The following is a 24,149-nucleotide window of genomic DNA, read 5'->3' as shown; positions in this document are numbered from 1 at the left end:
ATATAAACTTATACACATCCCACAATTCTTTTAATCGCTCTGACGAAGGGCTAACGCTCGAAACATCAGCTTTTTTCTCTTTACGGTGGTCAATTTACGTTTTCAACTCGGTTGTTAGCACTAAATCACCTTCCAACTGCGCCGATTTGCTGAGTCAACTTTGAAATAACGTTTGTGCAGAGACAGATGACTTGAGGCCTAGGATGGAAAATAACACTAACTTCTCAAACTGCGAATCAGGAAATCACAACTTTCACGCCAAACCTTTCGTCGTTGTGAACTGTGCCTTGAACGCACTATTAATGCTTGTATCAATACTGGGCAACACGTTGGTTCTTGCCGCCATTATGAGGACTCCGTCGATTCGTTCTCCGTCAATGATCATGCTCGGTAGTCTTGCTACTACAGACTTCATGGTAGGTCTTATCGCTCAACCGTTGTTTATTGCAGATGAGCTCATTATGAAGAACCACGTTCTGAAGGCTGTTTCTTCAAAGATTGGATTCGCCTTAGGTGGTATTTCTCTCATAACCATAACATCCATTAGCATGGATCGTTTTATCGCCCTGCAATTTCACATGCGATATGCAACTCTTGTGACTAACTCCCGAGTGATCTGTTCTATAGTTGCGGCATGGTTGATTATCTTGATCTATGTAGGACTTCACTTATGGGATAAGGTTGTATCTTACCTACTTTCCGCGATACTCATCAGTGTTTGTCTTGCAATATCCACTCTTTGTTACATTAAAATTTACCAAATCGTCAAACGCCATCGATTGGAGATCCGCTCTCAAGAACAAGCTACAAAAAGTCACATCATTCAGAATCGCACAGAAAAAATGCGATTAAAACAAAGCGCTTTGAACACGTTCGTTTTTTATATCTTCATGATTGCATGTTACTTCCCCGTGTTTATTTTTCTGTTTCTTTTTGGAATTTCTTATTCCACATGGAAAACGGAATGGACCATCTCGTCTACCGTTGCGTTTATGAACTCGTCCCTGAATCCAATTCTGTTTTGCTGGCGTATTCGCCAACTTCGGGTTGCAGCTGTGAAGACGGCAAGAGATATGTTATGCACCACCACCGATTAAATTCAAAAACGGTACCTTTTGTCAGACAATTTTGGCTTCTTGGTGCAGCGACAAGCTGCATTTAAGCTGGCTCAATAGAGCGAAACATCCACATTCAAACAAAAACAATCGAATCATCGGAGACATCGGAAAATGTTGTAAAATTAGTCAGGTTACTGCATCTGGGCTTTAAATCGCGACAATAATAGACGGGCAAGTTTTTATCTTTTGTTTATACCCAAAACGCTTTCAAGATTTCTTGCCAAAAGGAATAGAAGAGGTGTCGTAGAGAATTCCCAAAACCTATTTTAATGTTCAATACTAAATAATTTTGTTTGAACAAATAAACTGTAGGATTAAATGTCCTGAGATGGTATTGCGTTGTCTTTATCAAATCGATTATTTAGCAGTTTCTTTTAGTGTTAATACCTCTTAGCTAATTTTTTCCTATTTCCCTTTGAAAATACATTGTATTTGGATGTCGGAAATTTAGGAGGAAAAATTGATACTTGATGCTGGCAGATGAAAATTAAAATTCTAAAAGAAATTTGAATATGTGTAAGGTTTAAATATTTATGGCCGACTGAATGCATGAACTGTTTTAACAATACACATGAAAAAATTACTCAGGTCTGATTGGTTGAGATAAAAGCAGTTTAATTTTCCGGTAATTTAATGCAGAAAAGGGTTAATTCAGTGCAAAGAAAGTAACAAGCCAGACATTCTGATTGGTCAATAACAAAGAACTCACACATAGCTAATGAAATGCGAGCCTTGTATGTCGCAACATTTGGCTACGCTGAAAATTTGCGAGCGAAACAAAGGCCGGCGTTTTAATTAGGTTTTGTTTCGCCATCGCAACAAAAATACAGCAGCTGAAAACAGCTCTAACACCGAAAACACTGTATATGTATATATTGTTAATACGTAATCACATGATTTTTCTCGTGCAGTTTGGAATAGATAAGCACTTGTTAATTTTTCAAAGACCATAAATTGCACTCACCCTACGTGCTCGTTCAATTTTGTTAGTTTTTTGAAAGACATTGACTCGTTCTTATTTATTCCAAATTGCACGAGAAAAATCATATGATTACGTATTAATAACATACATGAAAAGATACGAGATAGGTTATCCTAATTATGCAGACTGAAGCAAAGCGCGCGTATCAAGTGCAAAAATAATTTATTGAAACCGTGCGTTCAGTTTGAAACAACTGCGTACGATCAAAACAATAATATACAATCATTTTATATTTTCACATCTTTAAGGCACAGAACAGTTCGAAGTTAGCTAAATAGTTCAAGGAATTGTTCAGTCTGTGTCCGAATCACTTTCGATGAAATGGAATCGTCGTTGGCGTTGAATCGCTCGAGCAAAGTGTTTAGCTAGGTCGACATTATTTTGCATAAATTAGAGTGACGTCACGGAACACGATTAGTGTCAGGTTTGTAGACGTTCCCTCGCTTCAGTTTCTCCTTAGGGGGGAGGGTACGGCTACAAGTACCCTACAACTATGGGTTCGCCTGTCTCAGCTCTCTTTGCCAATATGCTTCTGGAAGACGTGGAACAAAGGGCTTTAGCCACTTCACCGATATGTTGATGATGTTAATTCAGCGGTATCCGGAAATGAAGCAGAACGCCTCCTATGGCATTTGAATTCAGTGGAGCCGTCCATCCAATTCACCCTTGAGCGTGAAGAGGATAGACACTCGCTCTTCTTTGATTTAAATGTATGCAGAGCGGAACAGGGGAATTTAAAGACAAGTGTTTATCGTAAACCTACCCACGCCAACAAATACCTCGCTTCCGACTCTCACCATTCTATTCGCCATAAAAAGTCTTTAAAAGTCTTAACTCAGGAGGGCTGACTGTCTAACATCTTGGATTGATTCAAGGCTGAGGAGAGAAAATATGTTTCGGAAGTCCTAAAGGTAAATGGTTATACCAATACATTTCTCCGTAACTGCCAGAAACCAGTTACAGTTAGTAACACAAACCAGCGACTGGTTTTGCTGTTATTCCTTACATTCAGGGTGTTTTTTTTCTTTTCAGACTTTAGGGCATATTTTCGCCAAACCTAAGGAACGTGTCACGAAAGAACAACGAACCGACACTATTTATTCCGGGCAATGACTGTGATCACGAGTATATCGGACAGACTAAACGTCAGTTTTAATACACGATTGAAAGAGCATAAAAAATGAATGAATGATATTTCTAGAGCGCCATATTTATGTTTGCTAATGGCGCCTTACAACACTTTGCATTGAACAGTTTACAATTTTTTTTCGAAGGAGATTTTGCAGACGCCACCAATTTCAGAATCTATGGCAGACCACAACAGCGGGAACTACGTCCCCTACTTTTTGCGAGTCTTCTGAGTTCTTTAATGTCCCCTACAAACCAGTACCGAGAAGATACAAGAGACGGGGCCTACGGCTTTTCGTCCTCATCCGAGAAGACTGGAATGTCTAATCGCTTGCAGATGTCATAGCGAAGGCAGCGCATTCTACTTAGTTATTTTAAGACTCTGAGTGTGGGTCCGGTCTGGGTCTTGAACCCCGACCTCCCGCACAGTAGTCCGGCGTTCATCCACATGAGCTAACCAAGCGGCAGTTTAGCGGTCTTCTTTTGCAAAAAAGGAAATTCAGCTTTGTCGGAGGGGATAAGTCTTAAATTATCGCCACTAATCGAAGTTATTACCAGCGCCTTCGTTTGGAAGCCTGGAATATCAACTCCGCCCACGCTCCTTTAAATCGTAATGATGACGGCCTACTAAATATACCTGACACCTATTCGCCTCGTCAGAAAAAAGGGCAGCTAATTAGTGAGCATATAGGAGGACTTCTTGTTGCAGCGATTAGATAACCCCCTCATAAAGACATAAACAATAGTGTTGAAACGTTGGGTCTATGATCTGTAACTTCTCGGTTACATTAATTAAATCTTTAAACCAAAGGTATCAAACCATGTCTAGTTTTTCATATTTAACTTTGTCAGGGACAGGGGGGGCCGGCGGTTTGGCTTTTTTTGCGTCTTTTGGACAGATGAAGCAGACAAATGCAATCAAGATTTCAAAACCCTGAAAGATGAACAAACGTTTCAGGTTCTACAAGACCAAGAAGGAAACGTTAAGCCCCCTTAGTGTTTCCAGTTTGATCAAAGACCTGTCGGCAATAATTATTTACAAAATTTCGGAGACCAGCACAATATAACCCAAAATTTTTTTCTAGACAATTTCACCAGATTTTGTTTGGTTATATTATCAACAGTACACCAAGAAAATTTGTCTACTTTCTTAAACTTTGGCTTTGAAATTCGATTTTTATTTTCGATTTCCCTGGTAGAAAGCGATCTATAATTTGTTTTTTTAGAGAGAAATCAAAGTGGAAAGCAAGATAACGTTTTGGTGAATATAGGTGTAGCAATTACTCACGGCAGCTGTCTTTTAGCTCACTGCACAATGTTCTGTAAATAAAAAAGAATCACTGAACCATAACACACCCAAACTTCAAATACTTATGCATACCTCATATAAACCAAGTGCGAGGTATGTACTGTAAGTTGCGGATCGAGTTTTTCCACCCGGTTTTATGGCCTGAGCGTAAAGCGTGTCAAACTGTTTAATTGTATTTTTGCTACAATATGCTTCGGTTCAGATTCTCTAGGAACTATTTTAACGGAAAATTAAAATCAGTTGCGCCAACGCAGATCAGAATTTTGACAATTTTCGCAAAATTTAGTACCATTCAACACACATTTTTGGCCAAATTGCTTATCAAAGTCCCACGAAATACGCTCGCGTAGTACTTGCGCGAAACAGATTATGTTCTGGCGATAATAATTATCTCTATCAAGTTGCACCAATTTGTTGTCTTGGAAGTAGCAAATGAATACGCCTTAAGTGACTGCGAACAGCCTGTCTTGGTTTGAGCTTAAGAATAGATACCAGATCACAACAGGCCACCATATCTTGATACTTACCTAAAATAAGAACATAACCGTTATTAAATGAAAGGAAAAATAGCGCAACCTTAGTTTTGAATTAGTATCAAAGCTAAAAGGTTCACTCGATTGGGTTTGAACTTTTTCAGAGGTAGCGTCAGTTGTAATTACAGGTTAATGCACTTAAAGCGAGTGAATTATCCGAATTTACCTGCACAAGTTCACTAATAATGAACGAGAATAAATGACTGTAAATATATGAAAATCATATATGTGCACCGCGGTTGAAGAAACTAATATAGAAGCGATCTTCGCAGTTATGAACACTACTGAACTAGTAGTGAAAATAAGGGCTGGAAAAAATTCAGGCCCGTACGGGATTTGAACCCATGACCTCTGCGATACCGTTACCTGACCTGAATTTTTTATCAGGCCTTATTTTCACTGGTAGTTCAATAGCATTCATTACTTCGAGGATCGCTTCTATATTCGAATGAACTAGCAATTTAAATACCCCACAAGGCATTACCGAGTGCGGTATAGAAAATTTCCAGTTCATTGTTTGAGAACGAGCACAGGGAAATCCTGATAACTCACGAGCAATGAGTGCGTTAACGTTATTATTATTTAAATCGAATACACTACACAAGGAAACGCTGCATTGAAACCTCTATATACTCGGTAAACCAGACAAAATGTCTAAACTGTTGACAACACTCAAAAACACCTCAAGTAATATACCTTGAATGAAAAATTTAAAATTCGTAACGTTTCCTTTCAAAACAAATATTCCCCCTGCAGTTGCCTTCTTGGTGTTATTAGGAATTGTAAAATCAATAATAGAATCAATGCCTGTATCTGACAAATCGTCAAACTTTGAGTCAGCCGATGCCACGGTGTAATGACAGTGGTGTCTCAGTAAGCCTCAGTGGGACTGTCTATACCCCTCCCCTGGGTACTTTACCATCAGGTGTGTACAGATCACAGTTTGGAAGCGGATTAAACAAGAATCAAGTATTATCGAGTACTTCAAGGTCGTTAACCCAACTAAACCGGCGGAGTTAAATGGTTTTCTCCGGCACTTAACACCTTAGGATCATTCCCATCTTTCTAGATCGGACCAGGAAATGCTTCTTCTGGAATTTTACCTTCTTCAGTGCAATATCCTTGAATTATTTTCACTGGACTTTTCATCCTTGCAATTCCTTTCTCTGGAATGACGTCCTCCGACCTCTTATCCTGCGAAAAATAACCCTCTAAAGTGTCATTTTTTAAAGCTACATTCCCTACGGCAACCTATTCAGAGATTTCATCATTCGAACAGGAAACACCTGGAATGTTAATCGTTGAAATCTGCAGGCATTCAATGGCGATTTCGTTCAAACAACCTTCATTTTCATAGATAGCTTCTTCAATAATTTCCACAGCCTCGACATGATTGTCTTCAAAATTTTCGTCATCTCTGTTGTGACTATATTAATTTCTAAATTATCATCAGCTGGGGAGATCCTTACTTCCATAACCTTGTCAGCCATATAATCATTTGAATTGTCAACAGCGTTCTCTGAGACATCTCTCTCTGTACCCATCTCTTCTGGAATTTCATCTCTTTCAGAGGCAACGTCTGGTGTTTCTGTCTTTGCAGTGACTTCCGCTCTAATGACTACGTCATGAAGATCATCCTTAAAATCACCCTCAAAAGAGATATCGCCTTCTCTATCAGAATGCTCTGAGCAGTTGTCCTCCACAATGATCTCTTCCGGAATATCTTCCTCTGAATGGTTATCATCTCTACTGGTGACCTCTGACCTCACAAATATATTACGCTAACACACATGCACAGAAACAGAAACACAATCATAATTCAGTTGGAATGTATGGAAGGTGGCGTTACGTCTTTTGACAACTACATTTGCGTGGATTAAAAGTAACGCAATTGGTAAGCAAACTGAACCGTTATCTAGCGTTCCTGGTGCGATATTCGGAGCTTTTCACAGGATGTCGATTCTTGGCCAATCCCCATACTTCTGCTTCTTTTCATGTGAAGTGGACCATGATCTGAAAGGAAATAGGAATTCAAATTAATAAATGGGGTAAGTTCCTAAATAAACTGTGATGATGCGTCGGTGGGAGAGTATAACAGGGTGATTTAGTAATCAACGGAGTTGATAAGGTAAATTGGCCACCGTTAGGAGGTCAAAAGCCGTCGTTTCGAGTGTTACCTCTTACCTAATCCTTGCGAAAAAATTCTCATGCAGTTATGTAACTCTCCTCCTGAGTAGTTGTCGTCAGTTTTAGTCCAGTCAGGTCAAACTCCTTCAGAACTTGCTCTGTCACAAGATATTTCTGAGCCATGTCCTTCAGAAGACCTGAGTTATATTCATTCTATAGGCACTGTAAAATCTCCTGTGAAGTAAAACGTCGTGTTAGTACCAAACTTCTAGACTGAAGTTCCAAGACCAACACCTGACGCACGCCTGTAAATGATTGGGGCTTTTTGGAAAGGTTCCTGTTTTTATTACAAAAAGGTATTTACCACATATTTGATAGCTGAATAGCTAGAGATTTTATAAAACATTAAAGATAAAAAGAAACGCTATTAAGAGATGATGTTTTACCCAGCGTGAAAACAAAGATGCTACCGAAGTATATAACTTTAGAAACTTTTGATGATGGCAATTTACATTATCAACTCAGTTGATAAAACTAAATAATCTTGTAATAACCCCCCTCCCCTCCCTCCCCCCAAACACACGCACAAAAACGCAGTACCCTTGGCATGGGCTGTTTAAGGGAGGATTCTGGCTGAAATTTTGAGTTAAATTACGAACTCAGTCATTTTTTTTTCTACTCGTTATCAGACAGGAAAATTTTCTTCAGCTTCAGGTATCAACGCTTTTAATATCAGAAATTACCAAAAAAATGATGAAAAAATTCAATCTTTATGACGTGAACAAATTTGTCGATCTGTTTCTATGACAACCGTTTCAAATAAATGCACGTCAAATCCAAGGCGTTTGGAGGGTTTTTTAGAGTCCGGTGATTCGTTTGTTCCTGCAGTTCATTCCAAGATTGATCTTTTCAATGTTTCCAAAGCGTAAAGAGGCCTGGCTTCTAAGTAGAGAATGTTGTTTATGTTGATTCCAAGTGAAACTATCTCATAATCGTAACAACTCTATGCCAAAAGGAGGAAAAATTGGACAAAACAGTCCTTTCTAAAAAGAATTGTGAAAAAAAAAAAACAAACAAAGAGGAAATCGAAATTCAATGAGTGCAAGCATAAGAAATTTCCCGTGGAACAAGCGAGAAATGCTGCTGCTGAAATCACGTTCACGATGTTGTGAGTGAACAGATTCCACGCCCGCTGCTTTGAGAAAAATTGCCGTTGAATGCACAGAAAGCTCTTCCAATGAAGCATAGATCCAAAAGGTGAAATTCCAGAAGGATACCGTGTTGTGTCCATAGACAGTCTCGTAGAATTTGCAAGGAGAATTCATTCTAATTCGCCATGTTCTTCTGGTGAGGCAATTATTTTTTTCTTTCGCAATTCACTTAGTATTCATTATAAAAGGTGCTTCTTTACTGCTTTTCTCGTCTTGCATCGTTAGTATTAAGTTATTTCTTAAGTTTTGCTATTGTAGACCATCGAAAACTTCGAGAAATGAGCCCAAGCCGATTTGGCCTCAGCAGCAGCACATGTACTATTTGTGATGATTGTGGTCTTGCTACTGGTGATCATAGCGGAGCTCGCAGAGAGTAGCCGCATAATTATACCAAATAGTAGTAACCCATCAAGCCGAAAAAATTTGGATGTACGACATACGACCACATAAGGTGCTACTTTTAACATGCGTGGTCAACTGTACCGCGGGCATGCCAACACCACGGCTTTATTCAGTAGTCCAGTGGTCAGTGCACTGGGCTCCGAGTCGGACGACCCGGGTTCTAGTCTTGGCCGGAGCAAGGCTTTGTGCCCTTGAGACGTGCGGGGAAAAAAAATGCGAGCTCCGCTTTTAGGCTGGGCTAAATCTATATATTAATCCCCCAGACAATGCCCCCAGAACAGTGTAAGGATCACTAATCACCGAATGGTTTATGTTGCTAGTGAAATGGGGATTGGCAGAGAAGATATCAGTGTGGTTAGATACCTAAATCACAAATGGCAAGGAAAAAAACAAAACAAAAAATTCAGCTTTGAAACAGCACCAGCTATTCTACAATTCAGTGTAGGAGCAACGGCTGGGAAGAGCAACTGGCTGGGCCAGCTGTTGAGGGCCAAAACTAGAAAAGGAAAGCACCAAAAAGGACTCTGAGGGAATTTAAAAGGACCCTGGATCAACATTAAAAAATAAAGAGTTGCTCAAAGACAAGCAAAACAAAGAGATGAGGAGCAATGGAGACATAAAGAGGGCACAATGTACAGTGCTAGTGCTTTAAATGAACTGACTGTTACAACAGAACCAGCTAAGAAGAGACAAAAGTGAATGTTTATTGAATGTTTCTGAGTGATTTTGCTTTCCAAATTTTTTAAGCTGCAATTTCCCTAAAGGGGAGTTTTACAGAGTTTTTAGATGCCCCCCTTAGGCTTTTTTCAATTTGGTTTTATCTATTTTCTACCAAATTTGGCTCAGTTACATATGAAAGGCTGCTCTACAAACCTATGGAGGCTTTGTTATTTTGGATAAATTCAGTTGATGTTATTCCAGATTAAACTCAATACAAAAGTATGCTGGTACTATGGCAATGCAATTTGATGAAAATCAAAATTGTTCAATAGCTTAGTAGGAGAGTTTGTGGTGTTACTGTGAGAAATATTATGCTTTCTGTATAAATAGAACAAAAAATATGAAGGGGGAGAGGGGCATGAGAAAAGTTAAGAAAAGCCTCCATGAAGAATTTGGTTAATATTTAACCATAAATTTGCTTATTATGGTATGCAAACCATATGTCACCTTAGGTAGTGGGTTAGTCTATTTGCATGCAAAATTCTATGAAGATGCATTTACCCTTTAAACCCCACTAGTGACCTAGACAGAATTTCTCCTTACATTATCGGTATGATATCAAGCAGACAAGTAATGAGAATAAAAAAAAATATCAATTAAGGGATTGTTGGTTGATCCAATTCCATATTCTCCAAACTATCATCACATAAATTGTGTGGCAGACAGTAAGGAGAATTACTCAAGAAATCTTGGGAGTTAAAGGGTTAAATAGCTGGAGTTTTATGTGCTTTACAATCTTTTACACATTTAGGCTCAAAATGTAGCCAGACTCCCTGCTTAAGACATGTGTGGTTTACATAAAAATGCTAGCAAGTTGACCAGTCGTACTATCAAACGTTAATTACTCAGAAATCCCATTTTCATAGCCATCTTAGAAAAGGGAGGGATGGGTAGGGAACCAGTGGAACTCCTGTCTACAACAATATCTGCTAACAATTTAATACTATTTCCACTCAAGTGGGTGCTGTCCTCTTTCATAGTTTCCTTATTTCACAAGATCGTGGCTTTATCCTGTTGTAATTGATTTTATTCGCTTTATTGTCAAGGACTTGTGCAAGAGTGTCTTTGGAATGATACTTGTGATTTTCCATGATTGTCAATCAGAAATAAACCATCACGCATGTAACGATAGAATCAAAAAAGGAAAATAAATAAGTGCTTATCTGAAGGTTTCCATTCTTTAAACAAAATAAGGTTAACAATTGCGTGTCCAAAGTCTTGAAAAGGTAGAACCGAGCTTTGGACGACAATTTGATGCCCTACTATCCCTTCCCTTATTTTATCTTTTTGTTGGGCTTTCCCATGATACGTTCCGAACCCATTTACTTCCGCTTTTCACGGGTATGCAGACGCCGAAGAATCACAGACCGTAGTTAATAGTTCGATGTAGTTCGAAGGAAAAAACTCTTGAGGTAAGGCCCTTAATTAGACATTTTCTCTGCGTGAGCTAACCTCCATCTCTTCATTTAAATTGCTACTGAAGATTTATTGAAGATATAGCCTTTGTGATTGAGAAATCTGTCGAATGAGCCCAATTTAAGTGAGTGAAGTGTGAACGCGCTCCCAAATGGAAATCTGCGAGATCTTTATTTGATTCGAATGTCTAAGAAATGTCGTTTGCGATACTTGAAGGATGATTGACCAGCAAACCAGCTCAATCAAAACAATACTGGTATTTTGAGCGTCACTCGGTTCCTGTTCGGTCAAAATTTAGGTTGAAGTTGATAAATTGATTCCTCCACAGAGAATGATCAAAGCGGCAAGCTTGTCGTTAGTTTATCATCATTACCCCGCTAAAGCGAATGGATAAAATTCTTTGTTTTTGACAACTGATGCATCATATATTGTTACCTCGGGAGAGAATGATGATGTGGAATTTGTGTATGTACTCCTGTAAATCATAGGGAATAAACGACGTAGATGGCTTTAGCAAGCACGTCGTGACTGCTAAGTGATTTCTTTCTTGTGTCACGCAACGTACTACACATTCTAGCGCGCCTTGTTTCCCTTCTTTGAGGAAACGTATTTCAAGTCTCTTGTAAGTGAATAATGTATTCACCTCCTTAAATGAAGTCTTTTGATAGCCAGGTGAAAGTGAGAACCTTTACAGCTGTGTTAATGCTGAACTACCCAAACTTTTATTTATTTAATTTTGCAAAAAAAAAAACAAACAAAAACAAACCAAAAAAAAAAAAGTAAATGGAAATTAAGCTTCCCAGTCATTTGTGTATTTAAGTTTTCCAAGATGCTGTCATAAACTGAAAAGCTTGTAAAGTAAAAGGATTATAGACTTTTTGCAAGAACAGTCCTTAAATATGACTTAGCTAAGATGCAGGTCTTGAGATTTCGAGTCACTTGTTCGATTATTATATATGCTAAAGGGACTAAGATCAGAGTATTTCAGGTATTTTTGTAAAATTTCTCAGCCTACATAGGCTTGAAAAAACACATCTAAGTAGTTGAACACCAACTACTTGCCAGCAAAATTATACCCACATAGCATGGAATGAAAATTTCTAAATAATATTATTATTGAAAGCAATCCATTGTGATCCTCTCCTCTTAAATCATCCATCCATCCTACTTAAGCTGTGACATTTTATATTAGCCATATCTGTTGTTTGTGAGATTAACTGTTCACTCTGTTGATCTATTATGCAGTTTGGGTTGCAATCATGAGGTTAGGGAGGTCTTGTAACTGATCCTGCCTCAGTTTTTCCTTCTTTAAAATGGCTGCCACTCTGGACCCTGCTGAGGTGCTTCATTCTTCGAAAGGGAGAGATAATTTTCAACGTCTGGCTCGGCTTTTGATAAGTGGAGGTACTGTACTATTGAGGGAGGTTTTTGACATCAAATGTCCATCAAGTAATCTTCCTACTACACTTCAGAATCCAGCCATGAAGAAGCTACTTAAGGCAGCAAAGCTTACCAAACCACAGATGGACTGCCTGTACCCTTCCCCAGGGATGTATGGAAAGTCAACAGACTTTGATATAACTCTCCTTTTCCGGTTGCTAAGGACAATATGTGGCCTCACTGCTCCTGTCACAGGCTGGGATGCACTACCAGCAAGTACAGATGACAGTTTAGAAGCATATTTAGCCAGAATAAAATATTACCGCAATTCGATATATGGTCATGTGAAGGAGAACATGGAAATCTCAGATGACAAGTTTTTAGTTCTTTGGAGAGAAATTAGTGAGGCTCTGGTGACAATTGCGGGTCAAGTCAGTCCTGCAAAGGCAAAAGAATGGCAAAATGCTATTGATACATTTTTAAAGGATCCCCTCACAGAGGAGGACAAGAGAAATGAGCAGGAATTGCAACACTGGTACCAGAATGATACAGAAGTAAAGGAATACTTGGAAAAAGTAGAATCTTCAGTGAAGCATTTGGAGAAATACTTAGAACATGAAGTTCGAGAACAAGCCCAAGAAATTAAAGATGAGCTTGGAGGCAAAGTAGAATCTACAGTGCAAGAGGTTCAGCACTTAGACAAGAGCTTCGAGATGAAACCCAAGACATCAAAGATCAGCTTGGAGGGAAAGTAGAATCTACAGCGCAAGAGGTTCAGCACTTAGGAGAAGAGCTTCGAGATGAAGCCCAAGACATCAAAGATCAGCTTGGAGGGAAAGTAGAATCTACAGCCCAAGAAGTACAGTGCTTGAGGGAAGAGTTGCGAGATGTAGCCCAAGACATCAAAGATCGATTAGAACTTGGTGGTCAACCCAATTCCCCAGCTGGAGGTCAGCTTGTTTATTTTTTCTTTAAAGTAAAGTATTTTTCCTCTAACACAGGCACTTACACAATGTATCAGGGTTACCTGTGCAGTGCTCACTGTTACATGTATTTTGACAGAAATGGCTTCGTACATTTTTGAAGCAGAGAACTGTCAGTTATTTGTTATTTGACTATAGCTGGACAATGACTCAAAGTAATTGTCTGTTTTGCCTCTTTTGTAATGGCTAGTTGCTGCAATTAATAACACTTTTTTCCCTTACAGTTAAAATTCGAATGCAGATTGATTGTGAGGCCATCACAGACCCTCATTCACAACTAGAGACACCAGGGACAGTGGTTATAGCCAGTCAGGGTACCCAAGCTTGTGGTGATGAGCTGGTAGTTACTGGAACATCAGAAGGAATGCCTAAAGGCACACAAGATACCCAGGCAGGAAGCCTCAAGATGGTAGTTACTGAAACTAAGCATAAGGCAGTGGAGCTTGCTGCATCTGCTGGTCTACCACTCGTGGGAAGAACAGAAAGCATCGAAGAAGCAGGTGTTAAAACTTATGTTGTACCCAACACGCAAGGAGTTCTGGATTTCATTGCACACAAGTACTTTCAGACAGTTGACACAACGAAACGTGAGGAACGAACTGAATTTCTAGAGTATTTAAAAGATGTGCGCAAGGTTCTTGTCCTGAATGCCCAGTCAGGAAATTTGATAGTAACAGTCCTGTGTACTTCACTAGAGATACTGGATTCCCTGTGGTATGACTATTGCACAGGTCACCTGAATGACATGGCACAGAAATATCTTGTGACAAAGGACATACTGAAGGAGTTTGACTTGACTGAGCTGAGACTGACAACAACTATTCAGCTGGAGGAGTACAAGGCTGCACGAAACTTTTTTCTGCAGGGTTCATGTGAGCACATACAAAGTGTTTTGGAGAGCTGTCTTTAACTGAATAAACAGGGCATCGTCTAATCATCAATGCTTTAAAACACGTTAGCAGAGGTTTGCAAGTTATGTCTTTTTTTATGCCCGCTCAACATGTTAACAAATTTGTTGTTTCACCAAATTTAGACAGGTATCGTTCAAGAAATTTAATGATCATTTAAAGGAAACTGATCAACTCCTTTATCTTGCCCAAAGAAGTAGATATATTATCAAGCCAATAGTTTAACAGAATCAACAAATGTCTTTGAATAGCCAGCTGAGAAATGTATCAATTTGCAGAAAATGCAGATCTCTGCAAAAAGGGTAATTTATGTGACTGCAGAGCACTCAATAATTGAAGTTTGCTCGACTGGCATTGGGGAATTTGAACCAGAAGTGTCAAGACTAATTTCCAGTAGAATACAAGTGTGATATTATTTAATATGGTGGTGTTAGGGATTAGTGCACTTTCACTAAGAAATGGCTTAGAAGGAAAAAGTCTTCAAGTTCTCAGTTTTCAAGCTTGTTGAAAGTCATGGCTGCTATTTGTAATTATTTTGCCTTTTACATAAAAATTGGGTGAGGCATATGCATGCATATTTTACCCAAGGGGATAGGAATTTTAGGAAACCATTGTCCAAAAGCTTAAATGCCCAGGGGTTTACTTCAAATTGAGTGACACTTAATTTTCGTCATTATTATTATCACTACTATTGTCACCCACATTATTAGCATCATCATGACTATTAATCTCATCTTCTTTATCATTATTCTTATCATTTATATAATAACTGTGTTTGTCAATAAGAAATATTGCTTCTAGTTTTTATGATTGCAACATTTGGATCTTATTGACTTATTAACTATCTAAATGTAATTAAAGCAGTAGACTCTTTAACACTTATAATTATGCTGACTCTCTCTCATTAGCAGGGAGTCTCACAGACGGAATGAGAAATGGCTGTCATATGGGTCATCAAATCTTCCTGACAAATGAGGATTTTGGTCAGTTCCTCACAGAAACACAAGATCTGAACACCAAATTCCCCATATCCAATGTTGTTATGGTTATCTTAGGGCTCTTATCTTAATTTTCTTGATTGCGCTTAGATTATTTCAAAGTAGGGACAACCCTTTCTTCTAAATGATGACCACAACAGAAACTGAGTCTAATTGACTGAGCTTTCAAGCAAAAAGAGTATCTCATAAATTAACTGAGTGGGGTTTTTCCTTTAAGGGCACAGAGGGAGACAATTGCTGCTTATGCTTATACACTAATTAACTACAACCAAAGACTTTGACACAAATTATTTTAATTTTTTTCTTTGCAGCCACAGCTGATGTTTATAGGAATGAGGGTAATGAGGCCTTCAAGAAAGGAGATTTCATCAATGCTATTCATTTTTACACCAGAGGAATTAAAGTGAACTGCAATGAGAAAGAACTGGAGGCCCAACTGTACAACAACATGGCTATTGCACATTTTAAACTTGGTAAGATGATGAGAGCTAAAAAATATGCAATTTTCCTCTTTTGAAACTTAAAGGGCTGTCAGTAGTAGTTTTCTGAAAAAGGTGATAATTATGAATGTATATGCCCAAAAAGAAATTCTCTAGAAAAATATATGCTTTTTATTGGCCTCTCAAACATACAAAGAAGTAACCTCTTACACCAGATATCAATCAGCATCACATGATTTTCATAAAATTAATGTTAGGGTGGTGGATTTGCTATATGTACAGCTAATCAGAGATATGTATTTAAAAAAACAGGAAATCACCAGGATTCACTTAGGGATGCAGAAGCAGCCATTGAGTTAAATCCAACTTACCTCAAGGCAATTGTGAGAGGTTAGATATAATTGCTGTGCTATTAATAGTAATAATAACAACAAGAACTGGACACTTTAAGGTTAAATAAAGTTAAATCTTGTCTCAATCGACTTCAATTAGGAGTGCAAGACTACTGTGCCATGACTTTCTATTATAATGAGAATATTATTTTGAGTTGGATAAAGAACCTGGTGCTGAGTTAAAAGCAAAATTTTGGCACGAGTATTTTAGTTTCCTTTTGTTCGATGGGTTAGGTAGTGGTATCAGGTATGTTTAGCCACTATCTAGCTGTTTTGAAAAGAAGAAATGGACTTGTCTGAACTCAAAACTGTAAGGAAACTTTCCTCGTTCATTAAGTATAACTCAACTTTAAAGGCTATAATACATGAAATAAGAATGTAACTAGAGACAGCATGAGTAAATCTTATTGTTGGTGAACTTTAAACTGTAGCTTGAGTCTCTTGTATTTTGATTGAAGTTGAAATTAAACCCAGTTCTAAAAAAGTTAACCAAAAAATGTACCATTATCAAATTAAAAAAAGTGATTTTCCTTTTTTTGTTTTCCCATGGCATGTCTTGTTATATCTATATCTCTTAGTGATTTTGTGGGAATTGTTAGTCTCAACTCAAATGTCCTCAGAAGTTTCAATTATCAAAAACTAATCTAACTGAAACCTAATAGGGCCTGTTTATTCTTTCCATTTAGTTGCTTTGTCTTTTCTGGACTGTAATAAGTTAGCTTTCAATGATTTCTGGTTCTTTTCTTGGAATTAAGCCATAGTAATTATATCTCCATTGGGCTGTTTCCTGCAGGAGCCCTTGCCTGTGTTGAACTGAAGAGATTTGAACAAGCAATCTCTTGGTGTGATAAGGGATTAGCTGTATCCTTTGAAGAAATGCTTTATTTTTAACCGTCGGTATAATGAAAATATTCCATAATTCGAGGTTTTATAGAAGAAAGTGCAAAGAAGTGTATTAATCACGATGGGAACTTCTCAGCTCTTACTTTAGGTGTATGTGATAACACGCTAACAACACTCTCAGTGTGTCCAATATGCGCATTTATTTTTTTTTTTAGAGGGCACGGTAACGAATCCTGCAATCTGATTGGTTCTTTACCCGGTCAGAAAGAAAAGTTAAAACGTGAGGTATTTGGTTACAGGTAAACTGAACAATGGAACTTCCATTCATTTAATATCTGAATTTTCTCAAACAATTTGTTCGTAGTGAAAGAGCGAGCGAAGTTTTAATTTCAGTTCGACAATAAATATACGCTCTCGTTGAGTCTTTCCAAGTCCGTTCAATTTGGACATTTAGACCACAAATTGCACAACAGAAACTGAAGGAATTCATTGAGAAAAGGTCGCATTTAATCCCTATGTGTTTCGAGGAGTGTGCTGTTCGAATTTAGTTTTTGTGGAGCAAAGACCAGGTTTACACACGCCGTTGCAGCAAACAAACGAGCAAACTCTCACAACTTCAAAATAAAAAAAATTGAATTTACTCACAATTACTTTCCTGGCTGTTTACTTAATGAACAGAGGTAAATATTCGTACGTGAATGAATCGTCGATGAGAGTGAATAATACTTTCTGTTAGATCACTGACTGTTTTTTTAAGAAAACATTGTCGTGACAGTCCTTGCCAAACTAGTTCCGTTGTTTTTCAAATCTTCTTGCGCTTTTTTTCTCTTACGCGCTCTCTAATTGACAGGTGTCAGATTGTGACAGATACTTGTAAAAATAATGTTTCAAACTTTGTTTGGAAGCCTTTTAAATCACCTTTATCATTACGCAAGTGAAAATGTTTCAGTGAAGCATCTCTCTTCAATTTGTATCACCTCTACTTTAACTACCATTTACTCGCTCAAAAATTGTTTGGTTTATGGAAGATCTTGCCGTATTTGTAGCCCTAAATCATTCGGATTCTTTCAGAAAGTATTTAGTTAAGTTAAAAAAAAAAATGTACCGGCTAAGGGTCGGTCCGTATGGTGAAAAACTGTGACCTCGGTGTTGAACTGTGACCTCGGTGTTGAACTAGCATTTTCAAGACCGAGGTCACAGTTTTTCACCATACGGACCTCCCAGCCGGCAAACAACATATATATATTGATTTCAAACAATGAAGGGACACACTGACTTTCTCTTTGGTCAAGTTAGCACGCCTGGGCTTTGTTTTGGTTTTAAAAGCATGATCGATGTCACGCTTAGCATATGCTTAGCATATGATTTCAGGAACAGGTGATAACACGCTTAGTGTGTCCAATATGTGCATGTGTTATTTTTACACAATGAAGGGAGTTGGCACGCTTGGGCTTTGTTTTGGTTTTAAAAGCGTGATCGACGTCACGCTTAGCGCGCAAGTTAACACAGGTGTAACACACAAAAGTAAAACGAAATTTTGCTAGATATATCTTACATCCAAATTACTTCATTTTGACTCAATAGCACTCAATTGTGATGGGTAAGTTTAAAAAAGTGGTAAACAAATGTGCGTGACGAGTGAATGTTAAAGCCGTACAGTTCTCAAACATAAACATTGTTGGTATGCACAAAATTTGTACAATTACCTTTTTTTTCTTTGTTGGCGAAGATCATTCACCGTGTGACAACTCAAATATAAAAATAAATTACCGTAGTTATTCGGTTAAAGGCGCATCGTTTTTTTCAAGAAATTCCTAATTTCTACTAAAAATTACCGTTTTCACAGTTACTGGTACGATTTCAAGCAAATAAAAGGACACACAGTGTTGTTCATTGACTTTTATAAATATGGTGGTTCTGAAAAGAACCGTTTGAGTTGTGTACTGCCTGGAGTCTACTCGTCTTCGCTTTCACTGTCGGTGTCGAATTCGTTGTCTAGCTTGTCGTCTGCATCCAGGACGTCTTCGCCTTCACTCTTTTCTTCGTAAACAGCGTCATCCTCAGTTCCATCAAGCGCATTAGAGATACCGCATGACTTGAATGATCTTATAACAAGCTCTGCGGGAATCTCCTGCCATGCTTTCTTGACCCACTTCAACACGAGTTGTTTACTCGGCGCCCGCTTCTTTCCCGATCGCGTGTACGTGAAGAGTCCGTTCACCACTGTCTCTGGTCTTAAAGGGCTTGTTTAGGCATTTGCACCCATTCTTTTGTTCCTAGAAAAGAAAGATTGAGAAAAAAGTATTTGAGTGAATTACCGTTAAACCCAAACATAAGCGCTGAAATAATCAAACGGCGATCAAATGTAAACAAACTCCCCGACGAGCTAGCTAAGTCAAATGTGCATAGATATGATACGTGCTCGAGAGCACGTGCTCAATAATTTGATACGTCACAAAACGAAACGAAAATAAACAAGCGAAGAGATAAATATCTCCTTACTCCATGCAGCCTTGTTTGTGCACTGAGACCTGCATTCTCAGCGGTGCGTTAATATTAAGCTGCCGGACGCCTTTAAAGATGACCTTTGGGGGAGGTTTCGCTTTTACTGCAAGTGCAACAGTAAAGCTCTGCTTGTCCACACCGCAAGTTGTGATCGGCACCGTCCGGTTCCCGTAAACTCGAGCGTTCGTGTTGCTGGTAACTCGAACCGCATCGGTGTTTCATCCATGTTGATGATGTGGCTTAGCGGGTACTCACAGCGCCTCCGGGATCTTACCACGAACCTGTGAAATGTCACGATCTTATCCTCCATGTCAAGGCTGCATGGATGCTTAATATTAACGCACCGCCGAGAGTGGTTTTAGGTCGTTCCTTGTTTTAGTACTTACGAGTATTTTAGCAATATTTTCAGTTTGAAAATATGCAATAATGAAGTTGCCGAATTAGGGGTGCGTCTTATAGCCGAGTGCGCCTTATAACCGGATAACTACGGTGATCAAAAGTTATACACCATCACGTTATCGAACAGAAGTTTTTAGTGTGTGTGCTAATTCCGAGAATCATGATGGTTTCCGTAATTTGTCTTCTTAATCGAGTTTCGTGCACGTGACTAAGCGTATGACTAAGGGAAATTGTTCGCTTGAGGTTCGTAGTGCTCTCGAAAACAAAGGGTTGTTGAACACAAAATTATTTCTCATTTGTGGTTTTGTTTACCATCCCCTAAAACTCGCTCTGGCCATCCGATGGAATATACTTTTACACAAACGTTTCGGCCGTTAACGGCTATATGTTGTAGAGACTTATGAATATCTTGGACATATTGGGTTGTTCACGCGATCGTCGCAATTCGTCCCGGCACTGGGTTAGATTTTGTGTTTCAACGTGCTACAAACATCATCAAAAGTAACCTCCCCACATGGAAAAAGTAATTGAAGCTTCTGCTTTAAACCCCAGCAACTCGTTCGCGGCCAAATGTTTCAACTTTGTTTTTCTGATCAGGAAGCCGGTTGATAATTATAAACACCGATACGAGCTTCGGTTTTTACTGTAAGAATGACAGTACATTGTCTGTGGAATGATTACTCCAGCTTTCGGTTCAGTTACCATGCGTGCTGCACACTTAGTTACACGCCAGGTGCAGGCGACTGTAAAAATGGACTGATATGCTAATGTGACCAGAAAACTAATCTTTTTTGTTTTTTCTACATTTTTAAACCTTAACATAAAAAAAGATTGACAAAAATAATAGCATTTTGTTGTCAGTAAGACTTCTGTCTATCAGAGAAGAGGGAAATGAGTCCATGGAGGAAAAGGATCATATTAGCTACGACCATGGTAGTGCAAGGTCAGATGATGTTGAGAAAGTCATAAACTTCTATAATCTTGGCAGTGCTTATTACAGTCTGGCTGATTTCAAAAAAGCCATAGGGTGCCGCAATCTTCATCTTAAAATAGTTAAAGAAGTAGGAGACAAGAATGGGGAGGGTAATGCTTATAGCAATCTTGTCAACGCTTATTACAGTCTGGGTGATTTCAAAACAGCCATAGACTACCACAACCTACATCTTAAAATTGCTAAAGAAGTAGGACACAAACATGGGAAGGGCGAAAGTTATGGCAATCCTGGCCTTGTGTATCGGAGTCTGGGTAATTACAAAAAAGCCATAGAGTACCACAACCTACATCTTAAAATAGCTAAAGAAGTAGGGGACAAGCATGGAGAGGGTAACGCTTATGTCAATCTTGGCAATGCTTTTTACCGTTTGGGTGATGTAAAAAAAGCCATAGAGTACCACAACCGACATCTTAAAATAGCTAAAGAAGTAGGGGACAAGCGTGGGGAGGGTATCGCTTATAGCAATCTTGGCAATGCTTATCGCCATCTGGGTGATGTAAAAAAAGCCATAGAGTACCACAACCTACATCTTAAAATAGCTAAAGAAGTAGGGGACAAGCATGGTGAGGGTGGTGCTTATGGCAATCTTGGCAATGCCTATCGCTATCTGGGTGATGTAAAAAAAGCCATAGGGTACCACAACCTACATCTTAAAATAGTTAAAGAATTAGGGGACAAGCATGGTGAGGGTAACGCTTATGGCGATCTTGGCAATGCTTTTTACCGTTTGGATGATTTAAAAAAAGCCATACAGTACCACAACCTACATCTTAAAATAGCTAAAGAAGTAGGAGACAAGCGTGGGGAGGGTTACGCTTATGGCAATCTTGGCAATGCTTTTTGCCGTTTGGGTGATGTAAAAAAGGCCATAGAGTACCACGACCTACATCTCAAAATAGCTAAAGAAGTAGGGGACAAGCATGGGGAGGGTAACGCTTATGGCGATCTTGGCAATGCTTTTTACCGTTTGGGTGATGTAAAAAAAGCCATAGAGTACAACAACCTACATCTTAAAATAGCTAAAGAAGTAGGGGACAAGCATGGGGAGGGTATCGCTTATGGCAATCTTGGCAATGCTTATCGCCATCTGGGTGATGTAAAAAAAGCCATAGAGTACCATAACCTACATCTTAAAATAGCTAAAGAAGTAGGGGACAAGCATGGGGAGGGTAACGCTTATGGCGATCTTGGCAATGCCTATCGCCATCTGGGTGATGTAAAAAAAGCCATAGAGTACCATAACCTACATCTTAAAATAGCTAAAGAAGTAGGGGACAAGCATGTGGAGGGTGGTGCTTATGGCGATCTTGGCAATGCTTTTTGCCGTTTGGGTGATATAAAAAAGGCCATAGAGTACCACAACCTACATCTTAAAATAACTAAAGAAGTAGGGGACAAGCATGGGGAGGGTATCGGTTATGGCAATCTTGGCAATGCTTATCGCCATCTGGATGATTTCGAAAAAGCCATAGAGTACCACAACCTAGTTCTTAAAATAGCTAAAGAAGTAGGGGACAAGCATGGTGAGGGTTGTGCTTATGGCAATCTTGGCAATGCCTATCGCCATCTGGGTGATTTCAAAAAAGCCATAGAGTACCACAACCTACATCTTAAAATAGTTAAAGAATTAGGGGACAAGCATGGTGAGGGTAACGCTTATGGCAATCTTGGCAATGCTTTTTACCGTTTGGGTGATGTAAAAAAAGCCATAGAGTACCACAACCGACATCTTAAAATAGCTAAAGAAGTAGGGGACAAGCGTGGGGAGGGTATCGCTTATAGCAATCTTGGCAATGCTTATCGCCATCTGGGTGATGTAAAAAAAGCCATAGAGTACTACAACCTACATCTTAAAATAGCTAAAGAAGTAGGGGACAAGCATGGTGAGGGTGGTGCTTATGGAAATCTTGGCAATGCCTATCGCTATCTGGGTGATGTAAAAAAAGCCATAGAGTACCACAACCTACATCTTAAAATAGTTAAAGAATTAGGGGACAAGCATGGTGAGGGTAACGCTTATGGCGATCTTGGCAATGCTTTTTACCATTTGGATGATTTAAAAAAAGCCATAGAGTACCACAACCTACATCTTAAAATAGCTAAAGAAGTAGGAGACAAGCGTGGGGAGGGTATCGCTTATGGCAATCTTGGCAATGCCTATCGCTATCTGGGTGATGTAAAAAAAGCCATAGAGTACCACAACCTACATCTTAAAATAGCTAAAGAAGTAGGGGACAAGGGTGGGGAGGGTATCGCTTATGGCAATCTTGGCAATGCTTATCGCCATCTTGGTGATGTAAAAAAAGCCACAGATTACCACAACCTACATCTTAAAATAGCTAAAGAAGAAGGAGATAAGCATGGGGAGGGTAACGCTTATGAGAATCTTGGCAAAGTGTATCGGAGTACGGGTGCGTTAAAAAAAGCCAAAGAGTCTGGGGAATTTTAAAAAAGCCCTTGTGTTTTACAACCTACACCTTAAAATAGCTAAAGAAGTAGGAGACAAGCATAGGAAGGGTGGTGCTCATGGCAATCTTGGCAATGTGTATCGGAGTCTGAGTGATTTTAAAAAAGCCCTGGAGTATTTCAACCCAGATCTCAAAATTGCTAAAGAAGTAGGAGACAAGCATGGGGAGGGTGGTGGGTATGGTAATCGTGGCAATGCGTATCGAACTCTGGGAGATTTGATAAAGGTTAACATATCATACAACCTAATGCTGAAAATTGTCATAGAGTTCGAAGACAAACCCTTAGAGGCTATGGCCTGCTATTCATTACCTAGGAGGCGTTTTTGAGTCGCTGAATGGACTGCCCAAAGCCGTCGAATATCACGAAGCTTGCATAACCTTATTCAATTCCTCTAGAGTAATTCTAAAATCTAAAGATGAGTCGAAAGTTAATTTTCGAATTTAGTATCAAATGGCATATACGGGTTTGTGGAGAGTTCTCGTAGAACAAGGTAATATAGATGCAGCCTTACTTACTGCTGAGAAAGGACGAGCTCAAGCTCTGATCGACCTCATAAAATCCAGTTTTTGTGATGGAAGAGGTCAGCACAAGGGAGGCGACGAAGATTTAGCGGTGTTAAAAACGTTCCATCAGACACTGTCTTTCAGGCAGTGGATAAAGCTAACGTCAATCATTGGGTTGTGTCCGAAGGAGAAACAAGTTCAGTTACAACAAAGTAAACTAAATGCTGTTTCTGTAGGAAACTATTTACGCCCTAAACTAGAGTAGCAATTAAAGTAAGCCATGTAGTCCTTAATGGGAATTACTTTGGTGAAATGGTTCTTAAATGAGTGTAAATCTAGTCCGTAGTTGAAAAGGTTCAGGGCTTCAGAATAAAACTTTTAAGTTTTGA

At 39.0% G+C, this 24,149-nt stretch overlaps 2 protein-coding genes across 4 annotated transcripts; both read left to right on the top strand.

Annotated features, from left to right (window-relative positions):
* Positions 1-6: 6 nt before the first annotated feature.
* On the top strand, positions 7-1,452 carry LOC149034566 (histamine H2 receptor-like). The gene has a single exon (XM_089194669.1). The coding sequence runs from the start codon at positions 204-206 to the stop codon at positions 1,095-1,097; it is 894 nt and encodes a 297-aa protein (XP_089050795.1). The 5' UTR covers positions 7-203; the 3' UTR covers positions 1,098-1,452.
* Positions 1,453-8,067: 6,615 nt separating this feature from the next.
* On the top strand, positions 8,068-23,374 carry LOC149034565 (uncharacterized). 3 transcript variants are annotated; one of them, XM_089194666.1, is made up of 7 exons: positions 10,861-10,942; positions 12,192-13,276; positions 13,534-14,181; positions 15,527-15,688; positions 15,968-16,045; positions 16,841-16,908; positions 20,625-23,374. In XM_089194666.1, the coding sequence occupies exons 3-7, from the start codon at positions 13,545-13,547 to the stop codon at positions 23,235-23,237; spliced, it is 3,558 nt and encodes a 1,185-aa protein (XP_089050792.1). In that variant the 5' UTR covers positions 10,861-10,942; positions 12,192-13,276; positions 13,534-13,544; the 3' UTR covers positions 23,238-23,374. The 3 variants fall into 3 exon arrangements, with proteins under 3 accessions (XP_089050793.1, XP_089050792.1, XP_089050794.1); XM_089194667.1 differs by lacking the exons at positions 10,861-10,942; positions 12,192-13,276 and adding an exon at positions 8,068-8,454; XM_089194668.1 differs by lacking the exon at positions 10,861-10,942 and having other exon boundaries at positions 12,192-12,210.
* Positions 23,375-24,149: the final 775 nt, after the last annotated feature.

This window comes from Pocillopora damicornis, chromosome 14 (genome assembly GCF_964200805.1).
Source record: "Pocillopora damicornis chromosome 14, jaPocDami1.2, whole genome shotgun sequence".
Classification (NCBI taxonomy): domain Eukaryota; kingdom Metazoa; phylum Cnidaria; class Anthozoa; order Scleractinia; family Pocilloporidae; genus Pocillopora; species Pocillopora damicornis.
The sequence above is the reverse complement of the archived record's forward strand: the minus strand, read 5'-3'. Positions and strand labels throughout refer to the sequence as shown.

What these genes read in the sequence shown, in the direction of transcription:
- LOC149034566 (XM_089194669.1), top strand. Translation starts at nt 204, where the DNA reads ATGGAAAATAACACTAACTTCTCAAACTGCGAATCAGGAAATCACAAC.
- LOC149034565 (XM_089194667.1), top strand. Translation starts at nt 13,545, where the DNA reads ATGCAGATTGATTGTGAGGCCATCACAGACCCTCATTCACAACTAGAG. An exon ending in TATTGCACATTTTAAACTTG is followed by an intron (nt 15,689 to 15,967) that starts GTAAGATGATGA and finishes TTAAAAAAACAG; the next exon opens with GAAATCACCAGGATTCACTT. An exon ending in GGTGTGATAAGGGATTAGCT is followed by an intron (nt 16,909 to 20,624) that starts GTATCCTTTGAA and finishes ACATAAAAAAAG; the next exon opens with ATTGACAAAAATAATAGCAT.